Below are 22,714 nucleotides of genomic sequence, written 5' to 3' on the forward strand. Positions count from 1 at the left end.
GGGGTCAACTTGCAGCGTCGCATTCTGCCAACATGCTGGTCCACTCACCCCACGAAAAGATCAGGACAAGAAATCTTCAGCACTGGAAGCTGGTCTCAAAAAACCGCTGGTGACGATTAATAAACTTTGAATCCGACTCATCCGATATATCGTCTCAAGTGAAAGATTATGCGTCAACGGTTCATCTCAGATAGATAGATATATGAACCGTGAGGAATGGTCTCATTAGACGAACAGGGTTGTTAGTGGAGTTCGTCTGAAACCCCAACCCTCAGCCGCAGTCCTTCATCTGCTTGCATTCTGCAATCCTGGCACGAGCCAACCAGCAGGACTGTCAAGCGAGAGGAATGTGGAATGACGAATGTCCCATTTGTTCAAGATCAAGGTTGAGGATCGACCGTTTCATATGCCAAAACGAAACGATCCATCAGCTGGACCGGCAAATCAGATGGAGAACCGTTCTCCATCGCGGAAATATGTAAAATAAATCGGTATGGAATGGAGAGATCGGGCGGATGTATTCCGTCGTTATCAGGCCATTTGCGCAGGTATATGAAAGGAGTATAATCCTTGCGAACCTTGATTGTAGACATATATATCCAAGACATTGGACGGTATACTGTCTCTTCTTTGGCTCTACAACTGCAGTCAAATAGAGGTTCGCTTCATTTGAACGGAAATACCTGTCTTGAACATGCATCTAAAATCAGTATTGCCATTCTTTCTCGCCGCAGCAGAAGCCTGGACTCCACAGTCCAGAGGTCGGTAAATCAACGTCATCATGAGGGTGTACATACTAACATCCTGTAGCTATTGCAAAGGCCAATGGTGAGAAAATCACTGAACGATGGCTTCCAAATGACGATAAAATCCGTGGCGTCAATCTCGGCTCACAGTTCATCATCGAACGATGGATGGCTGAAGAATCATGGAAGAACATGGGCTGCAGTGCCTACAACGATGAATGGGCATGCGTCAAAGGTATCGGCCAAGAAAAAGCCAACGCTGCATTTAAGAAACATTGGGAGACTTGGATCACTGAAGATGATATAAAGCAGATTGCAAGCATTGGTTTAAATGCCGTTCGTATTCCTGTTGGATACTGGATGTATGAGGATATCATTCAGAAAGGCGAGTACTGGCCTCGTGGCGGCATCTGGCATCTTGACCGTATCGTCGGGTGGTGCAAGAAGCATGGTATTTATGCGGTTATCGGACTACATTCTGCTCCTGGTATCAGTTCGCCGAATGAGCAGTTCACCGGTCATGTAAGCGACTATCTCTTCTCATCAAGCATATACTAACCAAGTTGTAGTCCATCCCCAATCCTGGGTTCTATACTGCAGAGAACTATGAACGAGCGTTCAAGTTCCTTGAGTGGATGACCAAGCGCATCCATACCAATGGGAACTACACTACCGTCGGCATGCTCGAGGTTCTGAACGAGCCTGTACGCGCTGGCAAGTGGAAGGCTGAGGCAGATGACATGATCAAGAATTATTACCCGGGTGCATACAAGCGCATCCAGGCTATGGAGGGTTACCTCAAGGTTCCCAAAGCTGATCGCTTACACATTCAATATATGGTAAGTTATATATATGTGAGGACATCTTTCATGTATCTCGCGCTGACTCCATGCAGGGCAAAAGCTGGGGCGCAGGCGACCCAAGACTATACCTCCCAGACGACGATCTCATCTTCTTCGACGCCCACCGCTATCTATCCTTCGATAACAGAATCGCCGGCAACAAGAAAGCATACATCGAAACTGCTTGCAAAGACAACATGGGCCAGCACGTTTTCGTCGGCGAATGGTCCCTGTCCGTGAACTCAACTCTGAAGAACACTGACGAGTTCAAGATCCAGGGCCAAGAAACATGGTACAAAGCTTACTGGGCCGCTCAAGCTGAGTCCTTTGAGAAAGGCGATGGCTGGTTCTTCTGGTCTTGGAAGTGTGACGGAGAGCTCGGCAAGAAAGATTGGCGATGGTGTTATCAAGCTGCTGTTGCCGCGGGTGTTATTCCCAAGGATGCCAGTAAGGCCAAGAGTTTGAGCCCTTGTGCTCGGTATACCGAGTAAGGTATAAATCCTTAGCGGTGAGCTCCGTTCTTCTGTTCTGTATATAGTTTTAGCCTTCTCGGCTGTTGATGCCGAGCGGGATAGAAATAGTGGCTTAGAGTATCAGAAATCTAGCGAGTTGTTCCATTGCAGAAGCCATTGGCCTATCATTTCTTTCTAATAGTGTCAAAGCTAGCGGATTAATTAGTGGCCGTTTCCCGCTGGGTCTAGTGGTGAATCATAGACGTTTCAGCTCGGACATGTTGCATCGTGAAACGCGGCATGTCGAGAGAATATCGCTGTAAATAACAGCTTCAATCGCATCTCCCAAGTCCAAAAACATTTCCTACTCTTTGCTCAACTCATTACTTCTTTAGTCAAGTCTCTCAATAGCTCTTTGTTCTCTTATCTCAACGCCATGGCCGATCGCTACGTCACCATTCACGAGTCTCCTAATGGACCAGGAGATTCTCGCCCAACAGCTGTCCAGATCATCAAGGATGAAGGTCTAGAAGGAAAACTGAACGATCAGGTCGTCTTCATCACCGGCTGTTCCGCGGGCATCGGAATTGAGACCGCGAAAGCGCTGTATCTCACTGGCGCAACTCTATATCTCACGGCTCGAGATCTCGAAAAGGCAAAGTCAGCCTTGGGCGACCTCGCGCAAGATGAGCGTGTTCACCTTCTCGAACTTGATCTGGCGTCGCTGGAAAATGTTCGTTCATGCGCTGCCGAGTTCTTATCTAAGAGTCCAAAACTCAATATCCTTATCTGCAACGCTGGGGTCATGTGTACACCAGAAGGACGCACGAAAGACGGCTTCGAAACACAATTTGGTACAAACCATCTTGCTCATTTCCTCTTGTTCCAACTACTCAAACCTGCGCTGGCCAAAGGTACGACGTCTGATCGCGCATCGCGAGTCGTCATGCTGAGCTCACTTGCCCATCGCTTCGGCGAGGTCAACTTTGACAACGTCAACATGGAGGGCTGCTACGATGGCAACCAAGCATACTCGCAGAGCAAGACTGCCAACCTCTGGACAGCTAATGAGATCGAGCGGAGGTACGCCAACGAGGGCATTCATGCGTGGAGTGTTCAGCCAGGCGGTGTCCTCACAGATCTGGGAAGACATTTATCTGAGGAACAAAAGAGCGGCCTCGCGGTGGATCCATATCTTAAAACAATCTGGAAGCTCCCGGACCAAGGTGCTGCTACAAGTGTTTGGGCAGCTGTCGCTGAGGCTTTGGAAGGTCAAGGTGGGAAATATCTTGAGGACTGTCAAATCGTCGGGAAGTGGGATCTTTCTACTCCGCTTTATGGAAGAGGATATGGGGAGCATGCGTGTGATACTGAGAAAGCGGCGAGATTATGGGATAAGTCTCTTGAGTGGGTGGGTTTGTAGACTAGTGAAGAACCACCGAGAAAAGAGTACAATTGTGTTTACTAACTACTATCGTGTTCATACCAAGAACAAACCGAGGCTCACAAGCTGCTCATAACGTCAATTCAATCAAGGTCCTGTTGAGTTATCTGCATAGTCGGTTGTATTTCCCATAAAGTCATCGCAGGAGGGATTGAGAATATGGTATCGATAGTATTTCATTTCATTTTAATTATAATCTTAATCTTTGATAATTTATTTCATTATCTCTTTTAATAAGCAACGTAACGCACTCAATAACCCCGCTTGCCATCAGGGTCCACCCTTCTCTTCTCTTCACCAACCAGCTAGGGTGAATAATATGCCGGCGACTGCATCCGCGATTGTATTACAAATCAATGTGAAGAGTTATATCAGACACAGCAAACAGCTTCCCCCATCCTCAGATGAAAATCATCACAATCCTACCAACGGGCATTCCTATCGTCATGGCATCTACAAGGCCAGTCAAAGTTCTACAAGCCCCACATACTGGAATCACTGTGCGATCACTCTCACGCGCCATCCACTTATTCCAAAACATCTTAAACCTTCGAATTTTACGCACCACTCATCTCTGCCCCCCGGTCTCAGCAGTCGTTGGACACCCTGAAGCAGAGATTGATATTGCCTTGGTTGAGCTTCCGGGCGGACATCTTATTGAGCTCCTTGAGTACTCATCGCCACCCAAGGCCGAGCAACAGGAGCTAAAGCCTTGTAGCTGGGATTTAGGGAGCTGGCATTTGTGTCTGACCGTTGAAAGTTTGGAGGAAACTCTACGTGCTCTAGATAGCGACGAAGCAGCCTGGAGTCAGCTTACTGCACCGCAAGTATTACAACAAGGCCCTAATGCTGGCAAGAAAGTGGTCTATGTGCGGAACGAGGATGGTCTGACGCTGGAACTGTTTGGGTGAAGAAATAATTGCTTGCCTGCTTATGTAGACTACGATATTTATCTAATCTAATGACCAGTTCTCTCACCCTGCTACAAACACCTGCCACAGTCAAGCTAAACTGATACTAAAGGTAACAGGCGACAGCTATCAGTGCAGCAGTAGCTGGAGTTGCTGCAGATGCCCGGTGTGTTGAGGGCCAGGCGCCAAGCTAGGCACAACGCGAATTTAAACTGCAATTGTCAGCAGGGATCGATCAACCATCTCCAGCAAGGTCAGGGGCGTCCTCAACAAATTTTACTAATAGTCAGCAGCTGAAGAGACGGATGAATTAAATGGGGGTTTCCACGTTGCGCTTATGCTTATCTCTTTTATCACTTAAGCACAGCTGATCTATTAAAAATAACATTGGTTTCTTTCTAACGTCACTGCTGCACCATCTCTTACACAGATTGTAACCCAAAACAACAGATATGGCTGGGGCACGGTTGACACCAGAGTGATCCTCGGGAAGCAAGAAAATATTAGACATTGACATAAAGGACCAAAACAAAATTAGCAAAAAGCATCCTAAACTTATACTATTTTATACTAAAGCCATACTAAACTTATACTAAGTTGACAAAGTCTCCGCGTCTTTCAGGATCCAACTCCCGAGTTTCTATAGTTTAATCCATGTTACACTACTACACAAGGGGTACAGTGGACGCCAGGGATTCTGGGAACCTCGTACTCTTTCTCAATCTGCCGCCGGGACTCTGGATCAATGACCTGAGGGGGCAACTCTAAGAGTCGGATGGCGTGGCCGTGAGAAATAATGGGAAAAAGGAAGCATTGTCGATACCCCGACGAAACGTGTATATCAAGGGCGACTCTGCATTCCCTGGCAGCTTCCAATTAGAAAATATTGTCCCTGCGCAGCGAGGTTAGGGTACTGGTCAATCGTCAAGGCCACAATAATAGTTGTGTGGAATGCTCCCTTAACATCACATCACTTGACAAGGTACCTGGATTTATCTACTGATATTGAGAGGGTGAAAAGCCAAATCAACAGAACGAGGTGCCTGTCTTCTTTTGATAAGTTATCCTACCCCTCTTGTATGAACGTCGATTAAACCAGCGAATCACATCCCTCTTTGTTGAGCACCAACCCTTGGCGATACTGAATATCCTCACCAAATTGTTGACCATTATGATAAAGTGATCATCGCTCGCAAGCCAATGACTTGGCAACTAATGTCGGGCCTATTTCTAAACCCGGCAAACCGAGGATGATGATGCCATACTCCACCAGTAACGCATTCGTATCCGACGATATTGGCTGCTGCACGATTAATGTCGACTGATATGCGGGGGATTTAAGCTTAAATGGCACTGATCGCGCGATATATAAACACGACCCGCTCCCTCTTTTCTTTTTCCTTTGATCTCTCACGCCTCCATCATCATGAAGGTCCTGTCAAACCTCGGAACGCTTCTGGCCTTGTCGCCTGTTGCGCAGGCTACAGGAGGACATTACAACACCGTTAATCTTGACGGCTACGGCAGTTTTTCCGGCACTACTGTCAACAGCACTTTCACCAAGCAGAAGTTACCAGCGCCTGTTGATGCTTGGCTGGGTATCGACTACGCTAGTCAACCTACCGGCGATCACCGCTTTCACCCTGTTTCTTGGCCTGACAAGTTCAAGGGCGTGAAGAAGGCGGATAGCTTCGGCAAAGCTTGTGTCCAAGAGGTGTCGTCTAGAGTGCCTCTCGACTTACAGAGCGAGGCATGTCTCAACTTCAACGTGTTTCGACCCAAGGGCATATCCCTTAGCAAGAAACTCCCTGTTCTTGTGTGGATCCACGGCGGTGCTTTCTACGCTGGCAGCTGGGCTAGTTTCGACGGCGCTGCATTCGCCGCCTCATCCAAGGTTCCCATCGTGGTAGTCAACTTCCACTACCGCGTCAACTCTCTTGGCTTTCTACCCTCCAAGCTCTTCCAAGATGAAGGTCTGGCAAACTTGGGTATTCGAGATCAGCGCTTTTTCCTGGAGTTTGTTCAGAAGCACATTGGTGCTTTTGGCGGTGATAAGGATGCTGTTACTATTGGTGGTCGCTCTGCTGGTGGCCATTCAGTGGGTATTCATTACTTTCACAACTATGGCAAGGATAACAAGCAGTTATTTGCTCGGGCGATTCATCAGTCTGGTTCGGTCACGTCACGAGCTTTCCCGAATGATACGTATCCTTTGTATAAGCGACAATATGATGAGTACATTACGTACCTAGGATGCGACAAGAAGAATGGAAACAAGGCGACGCTCAAGTGTCTGAAGGGAGCAGATGTCAATGCTATCAGAAACATCAGCACCAAGCTGTATCATGACTACGACCCTCAGCTAACATGGCCGTTCCAACCGGTGCATGGCGGGCCCTTGTTCGAGAAACCTGGCTCTCAATCTGGTTACGACGGAACATTTTTTCACGTCCCAACGATCACTTCTACTGTCACCGATGAAGCCAAGTATTACACCCCCGGCGATCTCGAGACCAACAAAGAGTTCCTCGATTATCTCCACAACATCTCCCCAGCTCTGACCAACAAAGATCTAAAAGAGCTATCAGCTCTATACCCCGATCCCGCAAAGTACAAAGACTCACCATTCGCCAACTCCCCCAACAGCACTCAATACAACCGCATCTCCGCCGCCTGGAGCGACTACGCCTACATCTGCCCCGGCCAAGAAACCGCATACCGCGCCTCCACCGCCGGAGTCCCGACCTGGAAAGTCCGCTTCAACACCAACAACAGCTTTCCCGCGTGGCAGGGCATTCCTCACACCGCTGACACGGCGTTTACGTGGGATGAGCCTACTACACAATATCCTGAGATCAGCCATGTTTATCATGGGTACTTGGCTAGTTTTGTTGCGACGGGTGATCCTAATAAGTATAGATATCCTGGGAGTCCAGAGTGGCCGAATTATAATGGACGGGAGAGGACGCCGAAGCAGATTGTTGTGCAGCCGGGGGATACGAAGGTTGAGAAGGATGATATTCGGACGAAGGCTTGTCTTTGGTGGAGGGATCCTGAGAGGGCGCCTAGACTGAATAAGTAAGAGATAGTCACGGGCCGTGGTCAATGTTTGATTGATGGCCAACTCAATAAGATATGGCTCTTCTACTTAGGCTTCTCTATTTTTATGACGCTGCTCTATGAAAACGTTCTATCACCACAACCCACAGTAATCATTCTATGCCTTGGTAGCCTCCAAATATCTCTGACTGAAAGTATAGTCATTATAGCCCTTGTCAGTCTTGCGGGCATAGAATGTATCCCTCTGATAAGGCGTCAAAGGAACCCCATACTTAAGTCGGTAGACCAAGTCAGGGTTGGAGATAAACCATCGCCCGAACGCCACCACAACATCCCACTTCTTGTAACTCTCGTCAACAGCATCATACACGTTGTCGGGAATATATCCACCCCCGACAATAACAGGGGACTGATTATCCCACATCTCGAGAAGAAATTCGAGGCTCTGCTTCCTGTCCCCAAAGGGACTGACCTTGTCTGAAGCAAGATCCTTAGGTGTAGCGAGGATAGTAGCGGGGTTTCCTCTGGGCTCGACGAGTGAGACATAAGCGAGCTTGTATCCAGTCTTCTTGAGTTCATTAAAGATGTAGCCGAATTGGTCCCAAGTGTTGGCGGTATACGCGGCCTGGTATGTTGCAAAGGGACTTAGACGGAGGGCAGTTCGCTCAGCGCCAATTTCTTCGACTGTGGCTTTTATGACTTCGAGGAGGAAGCGCGCGCGGTTCTCAACGGAACCTCCCCACTTGTCGGTTCTCTTGTTGACACTTTCGCTAATGAATTGATCGATAAGATATCTTCAAGCAAAGTCGTTAGTAACGAAGTCATATCCGTAGGAATTGAGGAGCTTACCCATGAGCACCGTGAATCTCAATGCCATCGCCACCAGCATCAACAACATTCCTCGCAGCCTGTCTAAATTCCCCAATCTTCTGCCAAATCTCCTCCTCCGTCAGCGCCTCAGGCTTCACATTCTTCCCCTCCATCTGAACCGCACTACTCGACGAGTACTTGTACCCTCTCTTCTTCAGATAATCCGGGTCACCCGCCCTTCCCAGATCCCAAAGCTGCTGAAACATGTAACTCCCCTTGGCGTGAACGGCATCGTAGATCTTTCTCCAGCCCTCGATCTGCTCTGGGGAGGTGATGCCCGGTAGGTTGGGAATTGCTTCGCCTGTTTTGGAAACACCGGTTGCTTCGCTGATGATGAGGGTTCCGGGGGTTGAGGCGCGGTCGGCGTAGTATTTTATCATGAGGGGTAGGGGGAGATGGTCGTCGTCGTTCCGTAAGCGGGTTAGAGGGGCGAGGGCAATGCGATGGGAGAGGGTGGTGTTGCCTAGCTTGAGGGGCTGCCAGAGTTTTGATTCTGTTGACATGATGGGTATTGATTGAGATGAGTAGGGTATAACGGTAAAGCGATGAATACTCTAGTTAAAAGAGATGCGAAATGAAATGTGACTGTATCGTGATGATGGTCTCTAAATCACAGAGGAATCGTGTCTTTAAATACATTTTTCATGAAAGCCAATAATGATCCATCGTCCTGTAGATTATCAAGCGAATTTTGATGTGAAGTGGCATTCGGAGCAATAGTCGAGATGATTAAAAACCCGAAAGCCCATACGAAACTGCATGCCATGGAGCCCACGGCGACTGAATCACTAATTCTGAATTGAGCCCCCCATAATGCAACGTAAAATACGGCTAGGTATGCTCAATAATCACGGCCGTTGCAAACATTTTTTGGGGAAGAAATCGGAGAATTTCTTCAAGGCCCCGACGTCATCTTCCTTACGAGGGGTGACCCTACGAGCCGACCAATTGGATTCGAGGGTCAGCGTTACGTGATTTGAAATCCGGCGACTTTCTTCATGGCGATTGGCTAGACGGTCAAAGTTCAATCGGAAAGACCTACTAAGCCGTACGGCATTAATAATGCCGTCTTAGCATCTGCGTGACAGGCTAGGAACAAGAATGACGGTGCATAGGTAATCTTGCGATTAATGGCTATGTAAGTGTATTCAATTTCTCCAAGTTCCTCCTCTACCAAAACCCAATATACTATCCCTCCTCCTCCGTCTACATCAAGCCCTATTCTTATGGTAACACAAAACCCACCCAAACTCAACAGGGTTGGTACTTATCAGCGCCGGCTTCTCATGACTAAACTCAACGCTGCCAAGCTGAACACCATATCTATCTTTGTACCGCTGACAGAAAACATCGCTGAGTTCGGGTGATTCAATATCGGGGATGTTGACGTTGAGACTCTCGAGACGCAGCTCGGTGACTTGGTAGTTGAGAGTGGTGAGTTGCGCGAGGGGAATTCTGACGGGTTGACGGCTGTTGTCGGCCGAGTTGACGATCATGATTACCGCGTTGGCTGTGGGCGCTTGACGCGCTGTTGGTTGGGATGTTACTGTTGAGGCGAGCGCGATGGCGCTGAGGAGGGTCGTGAAATGCATGGTCAATGACGTTGAAGTTCTGATGTTTGGTTGATGTGAATCAACAGATATCGATATCATCATGTTCGAGGTTCAAGATGGTCTTTTTATACCTTTGTCAATACTCTTGTTGACATACGTCAACCCTCTAATAATAGCATCGCGCCTCATTTTCCAAGTCCCGTCTCGGCCCCCATGTCGCGTGATGCACATGTCAGCACTTGTAAAATTTACGAGCCTCCTTCGCCCTGTCCTACGGATGTCGATCACTTTCTTTATTTTTTCTCCGCGACCACTCGGAGGCCAGTATCTGAGACAAGTCAGCCGTCGATCATGAGAGGATTTTGTCTTGGACATAAATCACGATATGGTTGGGTGGAGAGACAATCTGGAGATTAATGCCGTCTCGTATTCATTTATAGATGATATAACATTTGGGAGTTGTGATTTGCACATGTCATATACAGCGCTGCATATGGCTGGATGTGGAGGGAGAGAAGAGATGAGAACTTCAGTAATGTCCTAGTTAGGCGATGGTGATTCGTATTGAGGCTTGGTTGTACAACACGTGTACTTGGCATATAATCCTTACACTAGTGGGTTGCCTCTGTGAGACTCGAAATTTATCTGTGAAAAGTACCATGAGCACATCATCTGCCTTTCTTCAGCCTTCAACCCATCTCACGCTGACGCCAAGATCCTATCAACGCTCACAAAGTTATAGTCAATCGACTCCCAATGAAACCTCGCCTTCTCCACAGTCCGCTCATCCATCAGCTTCAACCGATGCGCCCGTGCTTCCTAAACATCCATTAGGCCACTAGGTACTTCACCGTTTCCAATCTACTGATCCTTTTGCCGAGGCGGCACATTCGCTGCTGAAAGGATTCGCCGGTGCGGATCAACCAGCCAAAGGGCGATGAAGCGTCGATGGCCCGGCTTTATCGGATCTTGCAGCTTGAAAGAGGACACGCGATTTTGACTAGACGGGTTTTAGTAGAGGAATGGGTCCATGGGGGAAAGACTTACAAGACGTTAGGAAAAGCAAGGAGACGGCTCCCTGGCGTGTCAACGTCGCCGTAGCTTTGAACACAAGATCTAGCTAAACCACCATGCATTCCAAGGTCTGTGCCAAACACCCTTTCAAGACAGTTGTACTTATTCTGTCCAGTCTTGATCTCATCATTTAGATACGAGTTCGTCTGCATGCGGAATGATAGCCGGCTTGATGTGACGTTCTCACTGTCAAAGTAGTACAGTGCAGTAGACGCGGCAATATTCTCATTCATCTGACATTCAAGCTAAAAAGACAAAAGCATTCCGCATGCCAAGCTCCATCTTAATAGTACTATGATGAACTTACATGCCAACTTCCAGCCGAGAACTCAGGCTTCTCAGGCGTGAGTTCGATACTAGCCATCTTGACAATGATTTGCAAACCAACCTTCTTGAACTTTTCCCGCAGGCTCTGCTTCGGCGTGTAGTTAACTCCTTTAAAGGTCTGGGGGCCAGGTAGGATAGCATCGGTACTTGAGCCATTTTACTTGAGCTATTGTCTCATCATCGATACTTGATGTGGGAGGAGGGAGTCCCTGTCCTTTCACGGGTTTGCCTTTGCCGATGGAGTCAAGTGCGTTCGATACGTCGACGACGACTTCTTCTTGAATGAATGGTGAATGATATATCGCTTATGAGAATTAACTCTTAGGTTCTTGGTGGAGAGGGAATACCGTAGACGAAATTGTGCCTGGAAGGATGGATAAGGTTTCGAACCATATGGTTACTTTGTGGATGCCAATCGACTTAATCTTCTTGATCCTTCCAAAGGGTATAGCACGCTCTATTGAGGACACGATGAGAAGTCTCGTTGCTTAACGAATGTGACTTGAAGATCGTGTTGCCAGGTCCATCAAGAGTCGGGATGAGATCTGACTGCTTGAAGTATTTTGCCTTTCCACGCAACTCTTCAATACACTGTCAAAGATTAATTACCAACCACCGAGGAATGCACTACGCCGTCAACTCACGTAGTCAAACGCCGCATCAGTAATGATCCTATCCCGAGGCTTACGAGGACCTTTCTCCAGCTTATCCTGCATCATCCTCGCATACAACCCATCTTCACTCTGTCGACGCGCCCTGTTTCTCCACTCCTGAGCAATCGTCTCTTCAAAACCCTTTTGTGTAAACCTGGTTTATCAGTCAATGCCTCCATAAGGCTCATTATCGCCACCTCTTTCACAGGCATGACCTTGGATTCGCCACCCCTGTATTCAGGGAACCTAATGGGAAGTAACGAGTACCCATTCTTGAGCTTGTAATCTCTCTTAGACAATCTTCGCCGACGGGGTTCATGCCTGGGTAGAGATACGTTTGTGGCTCCATGGTCACGGAATTCCAGAGGAGGTATAACTGTGACTAGTTGGGGACTCGGCAGGTGTACAGTAAGCCGAGATGTAGCTGTAAGAGCAATAGTGGGGTAATCCCATAACGAGGGTGGAGAATATGAAACGGTTCAAATTGTGAAAGGTCAATTGCATTTAAATATCCTAAAGAGGGGAATGTGGGCTTTTGTGGTTCGAGAAGTATGGGCATGAGTTTGTGTCGTGAACTAAGATCCAAGCAGCCACGTGCATACTCCGGGCATCAGTTTATCTACACATATGTGCAGCTTTATCAAGCTGTTGGCTTACACGTGGAGTTTACTGTGTTAACAGGATTTTATCACTGTCGCACAGATATAGACAAACGAGCGTTCCTTTCTGACGTCGCAAAGCTGAGCAGGGGTACGACCAAGAATCGGTCGTATAACAAAGAACGCAGCAAATGGGTAACCCTCCTTTCCAGTCAGTCTTGAGCGCTCACTGTCCTCAGAAAACGTACCATGTCTTTTGTGTGATGGCGACTGTGATGTGTTGTGAAGACAGCAGCGTTCTGCAGAGTTGTCCGACAAAGCCTCCAAAGCGAAGCCTGAATGCGGCTTCACAACGGGCACTTATTCAGTCAGGAAACCCAAGATGAGTGTAATTATCTCCCATTAAGTAAATCAAGCCCTAATGATTGTACAGATATCGAGAGGTTTGGGGTAGCCCTAGTTGTCATGAGCCACACGATAAATCTGACCTTGACGGACTGGTAACCCCAGATCAGGCTCAGGTAGCTTATAAGACCCCATTCGCAAAACCTTAAGGGAGTTTGGGCTGTTCTCGCTGTCAAGGTAGTGCAGTGCGGTTATAGCAATTTTCTTATTCATTAAACCCTTAAGCGGCTAGCATTTCTGTACTTCTATATTTAATTCAAAAGTAACTTAAAGGTTAATGTATACACTTACTTTTAATAAAGAATTTTTTTTTTTTTAATTTAATATAAACTCAATATTTATTAAGTTAAATATTAACTTATATAGTTAATTCTTTATTCTCTTTTTAATAGATTTTATTTTATAGTATATAATATTTAATTACTTCTTAATTAAATAAGTTTAAAGTAGATTAATATAGTAAAGCTAATCTCTTTTATATCTATAATTAACTATAAAATGAACGATAAAATGAAACACTTTTACTGTTAAAGTCGCAAGAATCACAACAACAACCTGCAGGCTTTTCTTTCTGTAACATAGGGCCAATATCTTCCCAGCTTTCGCCGTTGATTAATCTCAATGCAGCCTTTATCTCGGATTCATATGCTCGCCAACCCGCTGGATCGTCAAGGCCCCCAGAAATCTTGGGGTCTTGCATCAGACACTCAAAAGCCTCGTCCAAACTGATAGATCCATCAATATCAATCTTCGCCAACTTCAATAAGCTGTAAGCTTGTTTTTCGAAATATTCCATCGACCATTTCAGGCCATGAGGTGACGACGTCGGCCAGGGCTCAGGGATTCCTCGATACGTAATATATGCTACCACCTGGTCCATTAGTTTCTGGGCATAGACTATCTCACTGTTGACCTGTAGCAGCTTGCCCAGACTATCATAAAGATAGTGTTTGCCCGTCTGAGGCTCGACCCATAGCCAACTGTTGACTGCACGTTGCCAATTGGCCGTTAAGAAAAATAACCTCTCCACTGATATGTCATAGTCGACTTCGACGAAGTGAACATCGCATTGAGGGATGATGCCGAGGAGTCCGTATACTTTATCCCTGACCTCCGAGCAGTCTCTGAAACTGAACCTTGATATCGCCTCGAGGAACCCTAGAGGTAGAGTAGATCTGGATAAAATACCGACGGTGGCAAGATCCCTGGCTTTAGCCTGAATAAGTTCACGAACTAAATGGGTTTGTGATTTCCAGAATAAAGTTGTTCGGAACTGAGTCCAAGTGCACATCTGAGCTCCACAGAGAATCCAGAGATCTTTTGCCAAGATGAATTCTTGGACTACCCATAAGCGCGTAAAATAAGGGTTATTGAATAATTTATTCAAGGCTAATCTTGAGCGTGCGGTAGCTGGCTCTGCCACTTTCTTTAGCACTGACTCGTTATGTCGCAAAGCTTCCATGGCCAGGTCCGAATCAGGAAACCCCGGTCCTAACCATGCAAATACAGCCGTTGCGCGCCGATAGATATCTCTCATCATGGCGACTTGGTGGTTTCGTTCGCTCGTGTCCGTTTGGTTGATGCAGATAGCATCGATCCAAAAATAGCTGGCGTTGATTCTCTCCTTGCAGTCCGGTAACTGACGCAGGGCTGACAACAAGTTGGGTCTGACTTGAAAGGTGTGGCCATTCACCTGTATTTCGTGCTTGGGCGGCTTTCTGCCCCAAGTGTATGAGAGTGCAATATAGGGAGGGCATTTTTCGTCCACGATGAAAGGTGTCAGGGTACATGTGAGAGAGTCATTGTTCGGCTGCGGTGGATTGATTTGCAGTAATCTGATACTTTTTTTGGTCTTGTCCAGGGGCAAGTAAATATGCTCTCGGGGTTCCATAATGCCAATCGGTCAGTTCAGGATCAATAGCAGAGCTCGAACGCCAATCGCAGAGTGGGATAGAAACAATGTTGGGCAGAAAGAACCTCGCGGGTTTTTGAAGAGACGAGGCGGGGAAGGACATTTAATAGTAGGAGAAGAAAGGCACTGTGTGGCTGTGTTATTCTATCTACATATGGTATGCCTACCATTTGGCGACAAGGCAGAATGATGAGCTAATTGCCCGTACCAGATATCTGCATCTTCTAACAGTTGATGCCCAACTTCCTGGACTTCTGTCACAGCCTCTTGCATCATATACCGCAGCGGCACCGGCAGGGCTTAGGCGGAGGGGATTTCTCCTCATTAGCGAGGCGGATTCCGCTAAGCCACAGGGCTTCCTTTGCAGACTGACCGCCATGTCACAGGTGTCTCATGTCTCTATCGAGCACATATATCAGCATTCTAGAAGAAACATATCATAAGAGTCATAGATGTCGTACCGCCCTCACAGCGTCTGATCCCATAAACCAGAGTGTAGTCTTAAAAGCAATGAGGGGGAACTTTATCTAGAGAGGTCCCAGCACCAAAAGTGATTTATCGCAAAGTCCAAGATATTACATGAGCTTCTACTGCCTTCTTGGCATTGATTAAGCCTTATGCCGATAATGAGCATTGAGGCATATCTTGTTTGAGAGGTTCCGGGTAACCAGTCCAATTTGTCATGAGCCCGCGACAAATCCGATCTCGACAGGGCTTCGCGCTGATTCGCTTAGCATCCCACGTAATCGTTCCCATCAGCCTAAATCCGATTTCCGATTCCGACTCCGATTTTTACCTTGCTTACTCCGTCCAAATCATTCAATCTCAATTCTCGGACATCACAGAAAATCCCCCCATTCACCAGATCATCTTCCCATACTCAAATAACAATGGAACAACTAAGTCCGAGCAGTTCCAGCTCCCCAAACCGCAGCCAAGCCCAGAAGCGCCGCCCCAGAAAACCCTTGAACTGCGATCCCTGCAGACACTCCAAGCTGAAATGTGATCGGGGACTGCCGTGCGCTACATGCCTCAAACGAGGCTGGCAGGACTCTTGCGCTTATGGCTCAAACTTTACTGGACCGCAGAAACGAAGGAGGACTAGGCTTGAGGTTGTTGAGCCGGTGCCTCAGCAGCAGATACAGGTTCAATCTGTGGAGGTTACGGAGACGGTTTCATCTCCGAGTTCGACGCCTGAGCCGATACAGCAGCGATGGGATCATATTCTACGTCGGCCATCTGTTGAGAGGAGTGTTATACCAGACTCGCCGAATCCAACTGTTACGCTGTCCTTTGGGCCTTGTGTTCCAATGACTGAACTGTTTGCACTTTTACCGCCGACTTCTGTGACGGAGTATTTGGTTTGCCGCTATTTCGGAACCCTTTCATCATTATTCCATATTCTTCATGGTCCGACGTTCCAAACCCAGTACTTGGAGTTCCTGGAAGCTCCCGAAAAGACCAGCTTGTCGTGGCTGGCTGTTCTCTTCGCTATTATCTCATTGACGCTTAAAACAATTGAGCCAACCGATGCTGGCCTCGTCGTGTTGTGGCAGGATACAACCATCCCTCGAGACTTGTCAGTACTATCACAGAAGTACCGAAATGCGGCAATGACAGCCCTCTCGCAAGATCAATTCCTAGTTCGCCATGATCTGAGCACGCTCGAGGCTCTTCTCATCCTGGTTCATATGATATCTCATAATGAAGGACCTGAGTACGGCTGGGCACTTCTCGGCAGTGCACTCAACATCGCCATTGCCCTGCGTTGCCATACAGACATCGAAGGACCTAATTGTATTGAGCAAGAGCGCCGTAGACGTTGTTGGGCAGGCATCTTGATCATCCATACATACCAAGCTCTCTGCTTCAGAGACATCGACCTTACGTTCCTGTTAAACATGAAAGCAATAATGCCAGCATGGGTTAACGATAAAGATATCCAGGAACACAGTATTAAACAATCACCCAAGGATTCGCCCTGCGAGTTTACTGATACATCACTCCTGAAGTTCCAAGTTCGATTATTCCAACTATCAACGCAAATCTGTTCACATATATCGGGCGACGACAAACTCAACACGACAATACTGCATCAGTATGATACTGCTGTAGCGAAAGAGCAATTGCAATGGGATGCCGCATACCTCGTCAACGGCCGCCGAAGTATTCTCAACACAGCAGGCTACGCGCATTGGTGTATGCTCCAAACCTACGCTCATCAACTGTACCTTCTCCTCCATCGACCGTTTCACAGCTCCAAGGCGAGCCACTTCCGCGCTGAATCGCGGGACAAGTGCATCAAGTCCGGCCTCGCATTACTTGATGTCCATCACCAATTCTACGAACTACCGCGATTAAAATGCTATCGCTGGCTCGTCAAGGGCGCTATTAGCTGTAATGCACTTCACGGAGCTGTGGCGTTGACTTCATGTATGCTGGACATGCCTGATACCTCTGATTTGACGGAGCATATATCTGCCATTGATGCTGCTATAACGAGAATGGAAGCGCTCAAAATGAAGAGTCCAGCTTGTTCGAGTGTTTATCGCGTTATTCGTTGTCTTCGGTAAGTCGCTCTTGACTTTCTATGAGTGGAATTGGTGACTGACCCAGGTAGATCTTATCTTTCGAAGCGAGACCCTGCACCGACCTTCTTACCTGAAGATGTTGAGCTAAGGTTCGAGGATTGGGCTACAAATGTTGACTGGTTTAGGCCCGATGGAATTGACTGGGTAAGTAATGGCCTCTCACCGTAGCTTCACGAGGGCACCGCTAACTGGAGTAGGAACTCTGGGACTCGGCTTACATCACTCCACAAACTGACGATGCCACGACTATTATGACTTGATAAATTGATATTACTTAATTTTGGTATCGTAGGTAAAGCAGGCGCTCGCCCATATCAATGGTATAATCTAAAAACTATAAACATCTGACGCAACTCCTCGCATCTTACGACTATCCCATCATGCTTCACTGTATGCTGGAGGAGGAACCTCGTAATCCTCTACCACAAAGTCCCCCTTGCAGTATTTCGGCGGAACACTGATGCCCTCTGCCAGAAGGCTCTTAGCCTCCTTTGCCGCGATCACATGTTCCCTCACAAAGACGCCCCAGCCATTCACTGGCAACTCTGGCGAGATGAAGAGATGTATAGGCATCGAGACCTCCTCCTCTGTCGCAACACCATTATTGGTCAACGTAACTTCAAAGTGCAAGGAATGTGTGATCGAGACTCCACAGACTGAAAAATCAGGCGAGCAGTTCCTCACAGCGATCGGGAGGTGTAAGCATTGCTGCCAACGTTGCTGAGGTTCGTCGCTCAGCTCCAGCGGCCACTCCGTCACTATCCGCTGTCCCTCGTACCCAGGCTCTTCTGTATTAGACTCGTTCTCCACATCGTGCTTTTCCCTCAAGAAGAACCTCGCTTTAGTAATCTTCGCCGCCGGGTCGAGCGGCGCAAGGTTGGCTTCGATAGGAATCAGTCCTCCCAGAGCAATCGCTCGATGTCGGATAGAAACATTGTACTCCACCTTCTCCGACCACTTCCCCTGCACAGTCGTCGGATCCATGAGTTCGTATGATGAGAACCCGGGTGTGCGAATAATTCTTAGCGGCGAAAATGTCTTGAAGCTATCCGATGAATTCTCATCAACCGTCCAAGCTTCCAGTAGATATGTTATACTGCATCGCGTACAGCCCTTGAATGACTCCTCCTGATCACCTTGAATGAACAACTCAAAAGGCCATTCAAGATTCTTGCCATTCTTGAACGGCTCTCCGATTTTATCGACGACGTTGAATGGCTCCCATTGATGAACGGTGCTCTCACCCCGCTGCCACTTTACAGCCTCTTCGGCGTCAACCTTGTGATCTCTAAGCGTAACCGTTAGCTCCCGCGTCAGCCTCTCTTCGGGATGAACCTACCCAAGCCACATCCGACTGGTCAACTTTAGCTGAACGCTGGTGATGTTTTGTCCTTCTGGGATGAAGAGCGATAGCTTTCCGCGAAGATATTGGCCTTTTGCATCTTCGCCGTTTCCGCTGACGAAGACGTAATCGTAGTCGGGTCTGCAAGGTCAGCGAGGAGTCGGAGGATTGGGATTGGAGGATGTACCGTATTGTAAGGCGAGGGCGGTGCTGGCCTGTTATCCTGGCCATGATGGACCGCATTGACTTTTTGGTGGACATGGTGATGATTACGAGATGATGTTGCTCAACCGTGGAGTACCAGGAGGATGAAAGATGAAGTAAAGTCTTGGTACTTATAGACGAGCTTGAAATGGCACCAGTGGCAGATGAATCGATGTCAGCTTAGCATCTCATCAATGTAACCAAATGTAACGGTGAAAAAGTATGGGACGGTGGCTTTTATTAACTCCCAAAACGTCCCAGCCAAATCCGATTTCGAAGCCATTCACATGCCTCGCTTACTCCAAATCGGACATCTCATCCCCGATAAATCGGACTTTTCTATTCTTAGTCACCGTCTTAATACCCAAATAGGAAACTCTGTGAGTGGCGACAGAATCGGACTTGTCAGCCCCACTCGGACATAGCAATGTCATCCTCGATTAGAAATTATCAGGAAAAGTCCGTTGTAATTGTGATTGTGACGAGTGGCTATGTACGTTATACAAACTGTTTAGTCCATCTTGGCAACGACTGATCATGAGATCAAGCCTTGATAGAACGTCACAAGTAAGATGGATTCCCATTATTTTCCTTATCTGGAGTTTAGAATCGGAGAAGACTTCCAACGGCTTTTTCACCACCGAACATAAATAAATATCTTGCTCCCAAATGGCGTTTGACATTTCTTCAGTATATCTCCATCACGGACCACGCAGCACCGTAAACATGCTCGACATAATATCCCACGTCCCCGCGCACTTAACAAAAGCACTCTACATCCCCAAATATGACGACACAACCTCCCATTTCGCGATCTACGACATCTCAAAGGAATATTCCGAAAAAGTGGGTGTTCATCCCATGGGCTCGGAGAGTTACAAGGTGGAGCTATGCCTTCTTCGAAAGCCTAGCGGCTATCATGTTGGTGATAACGCTCGGTTCCTGGTAGACGTCGACGCTAGTGTTTCTATTCATGAGAGGGTTATGGGCCGAGACCCTTTGGATGCGGAGGTGTAAGTTTGATGAGTGTGGGGATGAAAGCTTAGACTGATAAGATTGGTAGATCATCGCCGATTGAGGGGGATGGGAGTGCTACGTTGCAGGTACACTCGGGAGATTCCTCTAGTGAACTCACGGCACGGGAATGTTACCCTCTTCCTGAGAAGGAGACGAAAAAGAGAACCATTCGATATCCATACATGAGTATAGATCGAGACTTTGGGGATTTTTCCCGTCATTGCGATTGGCGAGTTCACCCATCTGAGAAGGGACCTTTGCGCTATGAATTGGTGGATAGGGGGCGACAAGGCGATGACGACGGTTCGATATTAGCGATTTATCATCACCATGGCTTCGAGAGCGAGCTACCTACGTCTTACAGCCACGGAGTTCTCCTTCTTCCGGTTGACTCTACGCCAATATTTGACATCACTGTTGTGTCGAGTCTTATAGCTCTTTTAGCTACGATTCGCAAGCAGCCAGCGGCGAGGAAACGATCACGCTTTCGGTCCTTGATGGCGTCTTTATGAGGGCGAACTTGATGCGAGGGGACAGGATGAGATAATAATACCCATTTTCGGAGGCTCAGATTGTAGTAATCAGATGATAAATTTGGAATGATTGTCTTAATTCAGCAGACTCACTTTCCCAGCCGCGAGCCCACGAGATGTCTTATCCAGCAGGGAACTCTCCATCTCACTCAACTTCTCTGCCAGCCCAATGCGCCTCCGTGACTGAACCTCCCAGTCTTCAAGAGTCTTTAAAGTCCCATGGGGACCAAACCCATGATACCTTTCCGCTGCCTCAGGCCAAGGTTCTTCCCCAGCAATAAACTTGATCCACGCCTCGCGCATAGCCTGACCAACGCGCTCAGAACTAGGCGCAAAACTCAGATCAAAGCCTCCAAACAAGAGAACGAGGTCGACGGCGTGATGAGCTCCGCTTGACGGCTGCCACGGATTTACTTCATCAATTAGACATCTGAAAACAGGCTTATTTGCATCCTTGAAGGATTTCTCGAGGAGCTGGACCGGTAGCAGGTACTTGTAGTCGTTGATGAAGTCCAACGCCCCAGTTTTGCAGGACGAAGGTCGGTCGGGGTAAATATGATACAACTTCTTGAGCTCGTCGCCATATTGTTCGGAAGCATCAAAAGCTTTCGCTATATCGCTGGGATCTGTTGCCCATACTCCAGCTTGGTAAATGGCTCCCTTTCCATCTTCAGCACAGTCACTCCACAAAGTTGTAAGTGAACTAACCTCTTTCGTTACATCACTGAGGAGTAATCTCTCTGCACAGCCCGTCTTGGTCTGCCAAGCATTAAAGGATTCTTCCCATTCGAGGAAAAACGACTGTAGACCAGATCGTCTGACTGCCTCGACAACCTGACTTGCAGATGCAGTTTCCAGGTCTAGCTTTTGGTCCAGTTCCTTCAGCTTCGCGGAAATCGTTTCCCGAAAGCTTACTACCATTTGCCGAGGCTGAGGTGGTGACAGGAATAATGAGCCAGATGATAGAATGACTTGTCGTACGTGCGCGTTTGTAACTAGGTGGGCGTGACAATAGATAGCACCCGCACTCTCGCCCGCTAAAGTAATCAAATTCTGCAAGTTTTATTAGCAGATTTCTTTTCTAGTTTTAAGATGTTTGAGTACCGGATCACCACCAAAGCCAGCGATATGTTCCTGAACCCACTGCAAAGCTAGTTCTTGATCACGAAGAGCTAAGTTCGGGGGTCCATCCCCATTGCCAAGAGCAAAGACGTTGAGTCGGTACTGAACGGATACCGCAATCATTGGCTTTCCCAAACGAAGAGAATCGGCTACTATTTTGCTCATATCTGATGGAATATGTCAGCACACGCCATAATTAGACCTGTATCCATACCGCAAACTCCAGATGCAGCGCTTCCAAATGTCACGGCTTGTGAGCCGCCTGTTCCTTTATCAGCTTCTGACAATAACGCTTCGATGAGTCATTTACCATGTATCCAGACCAAGACAGGTAAATTGTTGTTTGCCACATCAGGGCCTCTGTCAGGCAACACGATGTCTAGATTAGTGCATTTGAACTCGTCCTCTGGTTCATCTGGGAACGTATGTTCTGGAGGGACCCGCAGCAAATGCCCAACATCGACAGCGACTTGCGGACATCGGGGTCTCATTTTTTTTTTTTTTAGCTACCTTTAGTCTTCAACATTGGAAGTTGGAGGCCATACCCAAAGTTGGTGCAGTCGAGAAATCTGGGATATCTCTCCAGTTGCTCGGGTGCAGCGAATCGTCGCGGGATACGGCTATACGGAATGCCTCGAAATTGAATCACGTCCGAGGTTCGGAGACCCGTTAGTGTGGCATTCAACGAGTCGTGAGAGATTGTTGCGGTCATAATGTATCACGGTAAATATGATGCAAATGATGTTGTGAGTGTCTTTGCTGAGTGGGTGTCGATGAGCTATATCCGAGGTGGGTTTCCCAAGAGAGGGGGTCTTCGGGTCATGTGGGGCCAGCACCACGACCCCATTTTAGAGGAGTACATTACAGAATTAGTCTAGATGACTTTTCAGAATTCAATAAAGTATATTCAGCCTGGAGGGGATAAAGCCTTGTGTTTTATTTCTGTCGAGGTGCCTATATCTATCTTGCCGAGATGTGGACATGGCTGATTAAATGAGCGGCATAGGAACACAACCACGTCTGTGGAGCATGAAGAAGTCGTCAATGAAATGACTTC

The 22,714-nt window shown here is 47.6% G+C and overlaps 12 protein-coding genes across 15 annotated transcripts; 6 read left to right on the forward strand and 6 right to left on the reverse strand.

Annotated features, from left to right (window-relative positions):
* Positions 1–601: 601 nt before the first annotated feature.
* On the forward strand, positions 602–2,224 carry FVEG_08463 (hypothetical protein). 2 transcript variants are annotated; one of them, XM_018897355.1, is made up of 5 exons: positions 607–761; positions 811–981; positions 1,059–1,268; positions 1,316–1,585; positions 1,642–2,224. In XM_018897355.1, the coding sequence occupies exons 2-5, from the start codon at positions 826–828 to the stop codon at positions 2,077–2,079; spliced, it is 1,074 nt and encodes a 357-aa protein (XP_018754989.1). In that variant the 5' UTR covers positions 607–761; positions 811–825; the 3' UTR covers positions 2,080–2,224. The 2 variants fall into 2 exon arrangements, with proteins under 2 accessions (XP_018754988.1, XP_018754989.1); XM_018897354.1 differs by having other exon boundaries at positions 602–761; positions 811–1,268.
* Positions 2,225–2,334: 110 nt separating this feature from the next.
* Positions 2,335–3,656, forward strand: FVEG_16331 (oxidoreductase). The gene has a single exon (XM_018905582.1). It carries the CDS (start codon positions 2,477–2,479, stop codon positions 3,461–3,463), a length of 987 nt encoding a protein of 328 aa, XP_018754987.1. The 5' UTR covers positions 2,335–2,476; the 3' UTR covers positions 3,464–3,656.
* A 123-nt stretch (positions 3,657–3,779) lies between these two features.
* Positions 3,780–4,526, forward strand: FVEG_16330 (hypothetical protein). 2 transcript variants are annotated; one of them, XM_018905581.1, is made up of 2 exons: positions 3,832–4,154; positions 4,203–4,526. In XM_018905581.1, the coding sequence occupies exons 1-2, from the start codon at positions 3,889–3,891 to the stop codon at positions 4,393–4,395; spliced, it is 459 nt and encodes a 152-aa protein (XP_018754986.1). In that variant the 5' UTR covers positions 3,832–3,888; the 3' UTR covers positions 4,396–4,526. The 2 variants fall into 2 exon arrangements, with proteins under 2 accessions (XP_018754985.1, XP_018754986.1); XM_018905580.1 differs by having other exon boundaries at positions 3,780–4,526.
* A 1,295-nt stretch (positions 4,527–5,821) lies between these two features.
* Positions 5,822–7,477, forward strand: FVEG_08461 (hypothetical protein; the record flags this gene model as incomplete). Its single annotated transcript, XM_018897353.1, has 1 exon — positions 5,822–7,477. One exon carries the CDS (start codon positions 5,822–5,824, stop codon positions 7,475–7,477), a length of 1,656 nt encoding a protein of 551 aa, XP_018754984.1.
* Positions 7,478–7,612: 135 nt separating this feature from the next.
* Positions 7,613–9,183, reverse strand: FVEG_08460 (hypothetical protein; the record flags this gene model as incomplete). The annotated part of the gene is made up of 2 exons (XM_018897352.1): positions 8,305–9,183; positions 7,613–8,249 (listed from the first exon to the last, which is right to left on the reverse strand). Exons 1-2 carry the CDS (start codon positions 8,826–8,828, stop codon positions 7,613–7,615), a joined length of 1,161 nt encoding a protein of 386 aa, XP_018754983.1. The 5' UTR covers positions 8,829–9,183.
* A 169-nt stretch (positions 9,184–9,352) lies between these two features.
* FVEG_08459 (hypothetical protein) lies at positions 9,353–9,987 on the reverse strand. The gene has a single exon (XM_018897351.1). The coding sequence runs from the start codon at positions 9,978–9,980 to the stop codon at positions 9,537–9,539; it is 444 nt and encodes a 147-aa protein (XP_018754982.1). The 5' UTR covers positions 9,981–9,987; the 3' UTR covers positions 9,353–9,536.
* A 752-nt stretch (positions 9,988–10,739) lies between these two features.
* Positions 10,740–11,316, reverse strand: FVEG_08458 (hypothetical protein; the record flags this gene model as incomplete). Its single annotated transcript, XM_018897350.1, has 3 exons — positions 10,740–10,878; positions 10,926–11,197; positions 11,260–11,316. 3 exons carry the CDS (start codon positions 11,314–11,316, stop codon positions 10,740–10,742), a joined length of 468 nt encoding a protein of 155 aa, XP_018754981.1.
* Positions 11,317–11,699: 383 nt separating this feature from the next.
* FVEG_16329 (hypothetical protein) lies at positions 11,700–14,827 on the reverse strand (the record flags this gene model as incomplete). The annotated part of the gene is made up of 3 exons (XM_018905579.1): positions 11,700–11,870; positions 11,924–12,086; positions 13,515–14,827. 3 exons carry the CDS (start codon positions 14,825–14,827, stop codon positions 11,700–11,702), a joined length of 1,647 nt encoding a protein of 548 aa, XP_018754980.1.
* A 911-nt stretch (positions 14,828–15,738) lies between these two features.
* FVEG_08457 (hypothetical protein) lies at positions 15,739–17,699 on the forward strand (the record flags this gene model as incomplete). Its single annotated transcript, XM_018897349.1, has 3 exons — positions 15,739–17,417; positions 17,469–17,583; positions 17,637–17,699. The coding sequence occupies 3 exons, from the start codon at positions 15,739–15,741 to the stop codon at positions 17,697–17,699; spliced, it is 1,857 nt and encodes a 618-aa protein (XP_018754979.1).
* Positions 17,700–17,817: 118 nt separating this feature from the next.
* FVEG_08456 (hypothetical protein) lies at positions 17,818–19,042 on the reverse strand (the record flags this gene model as incomplete). The annotated part of the gene is made up of 3 exons (XM_018897348.1): positions 17,818–18,727; positions 18,779–18,922; positions 18,969–19,042. The coding sequence occupies 3 exons, from the start codon at positions 19,040–19,042 to the stop codon at positions 17,818–17,820; spliced, it is 1,128 nt and encodes a 375-aa protein (XP_018754978.1).
* A 669-nt stretch (positions 19,043–19,711) lies between these two features.
* FVEG_08455 (hypothetical protein) lies at positions 19,712–20,514 on the forward strand (the record flags this gene model as incomplete). The annotated part of the gene is made up of 2 exons (XM_018897347.1): positions 19,712–19,998; positions 20,049–20,514. The coding sequence occupies 2 exons, from the start codon at positions 19,712–19,714 to the stop codon at positions 20,512–20,514; spliced, it is 753 nt and encodes a 250-aa protein (XP_018754977.1).
* Positions 20,515–20,536: 22 nt separating this feature from the next.
* FVEG_08454 (hypothetical protein) lies at positions 20,537–22,427 on the reverse strand. Of its 2 annotated transcripts, XM_018897345.1 has the most exons (6): positions 22,203–22,427; positions 21,968–22,143; positions 21,872–21,919; positions 21,640–21,824; positions 21,244–21,588; positions 20,537–21,195 (listed from the first exon to the last, which is right to left on the reverse strand). In XM_018897345.1, exons 1-6 carry the CDS (start codon positions 22,367–22,369, stop codon positions 20,611–20,613), a joined length of 1,506 nt encoding a protein of 501 aa, XP_018754975.1. In that variant the 5' UTR covers positions 22,370–22,427; the 3' UTR covers positions 20,537–20,610. The 2 variants fall into 2 exon arrangements, with proteins under 2 accessions (XP_018754975.1, XP_018754976.1); XM_018897346.1 differs by lacking the exon at positions 22,203–22,427 and having other exon boundaries at positions 21,968–22,190.
* Between the last annotated feature and the right edge of the window lie 287 nt (positions 22,428–22,714).

The sequence above is a fragment of the Fusarium verticillioides genome, chromosome 10, assembly GCF_000149555.1.
Source record: "Fusarium verticillioides 7600 chromosome 10, whole genome shotgun sequence".
NCBI classification, from domain to species: domain Eukaryota; kingdom Fungi; phylum Ascomycota; class Sordariomycetes; order Hypocreales; family Nectriaceae; genus Fusarium; species Fusarium verticillioides.

Bases quoted from the DNA above. Each gene is read 5' to 3' on its own strand.
- FVEG_16330 (XM_018905580.1), top strand. From the start codon at position 3,889: ATGAAAATCATCACAATCCTACCAACGGGCATTCCTATCGTCATGGCA.
- FVEG_16331 (XM_018905582.1), top strand. From the start codon at position 2,477: ATGGCCGATCGCTACGTCACCATTCACGAGTCTCCTAATGGACCAGGA.
- FVEG_08459 (XM_018897351.1), bottom strand. From the start codon at position 9,980: ATGATGATATCGATATCTGTTGATTCACATCAACCAAACATCAGAACT.
- FVEG_08463 (XM_018897354.1), top strand. From the start codon at position 695: ATGCATCTAAAATCAGTATTGCCATTCTTTCTCGCCGCAGCAGAAGCC. The intron at 1,269-1,315 runs GTAAGCGACTAT...ACCAAGTTGTAG, and splicing joins ATGAGCAGTTCACCGGTCAT to TCCATCCCCAATCCTGGGTT. The intron at 1,586-1,641 runs GTAAGTTATATA...GACTCCATGCAG, and splicing joins GCTTACACATTCAATATATG to GGCAAAAGCTGGGGCGCAGG.
- FVEG_08454 (XM_018897345.1), bottom strand. From the start codon at position 22,369: ATGACCGCAACAATCTCTCACGACTCGTTGAATGCCACACTAACGGGT. The intron at 22,144-22,202 runs GTATGGCCTCCA...AAAAAAAATGAG, and splicing joins CTCGACTGCACCAACTTTGG to ACCCCGATGTCCGCAAGTCG. The intron at 21,589-21,639 runs GTACTCAAACAT...TAAAACTTGCAG, and splicing joins CTGGCTTTGGTGGTGATCCG to AATTTGATTACTTTAGCGGG.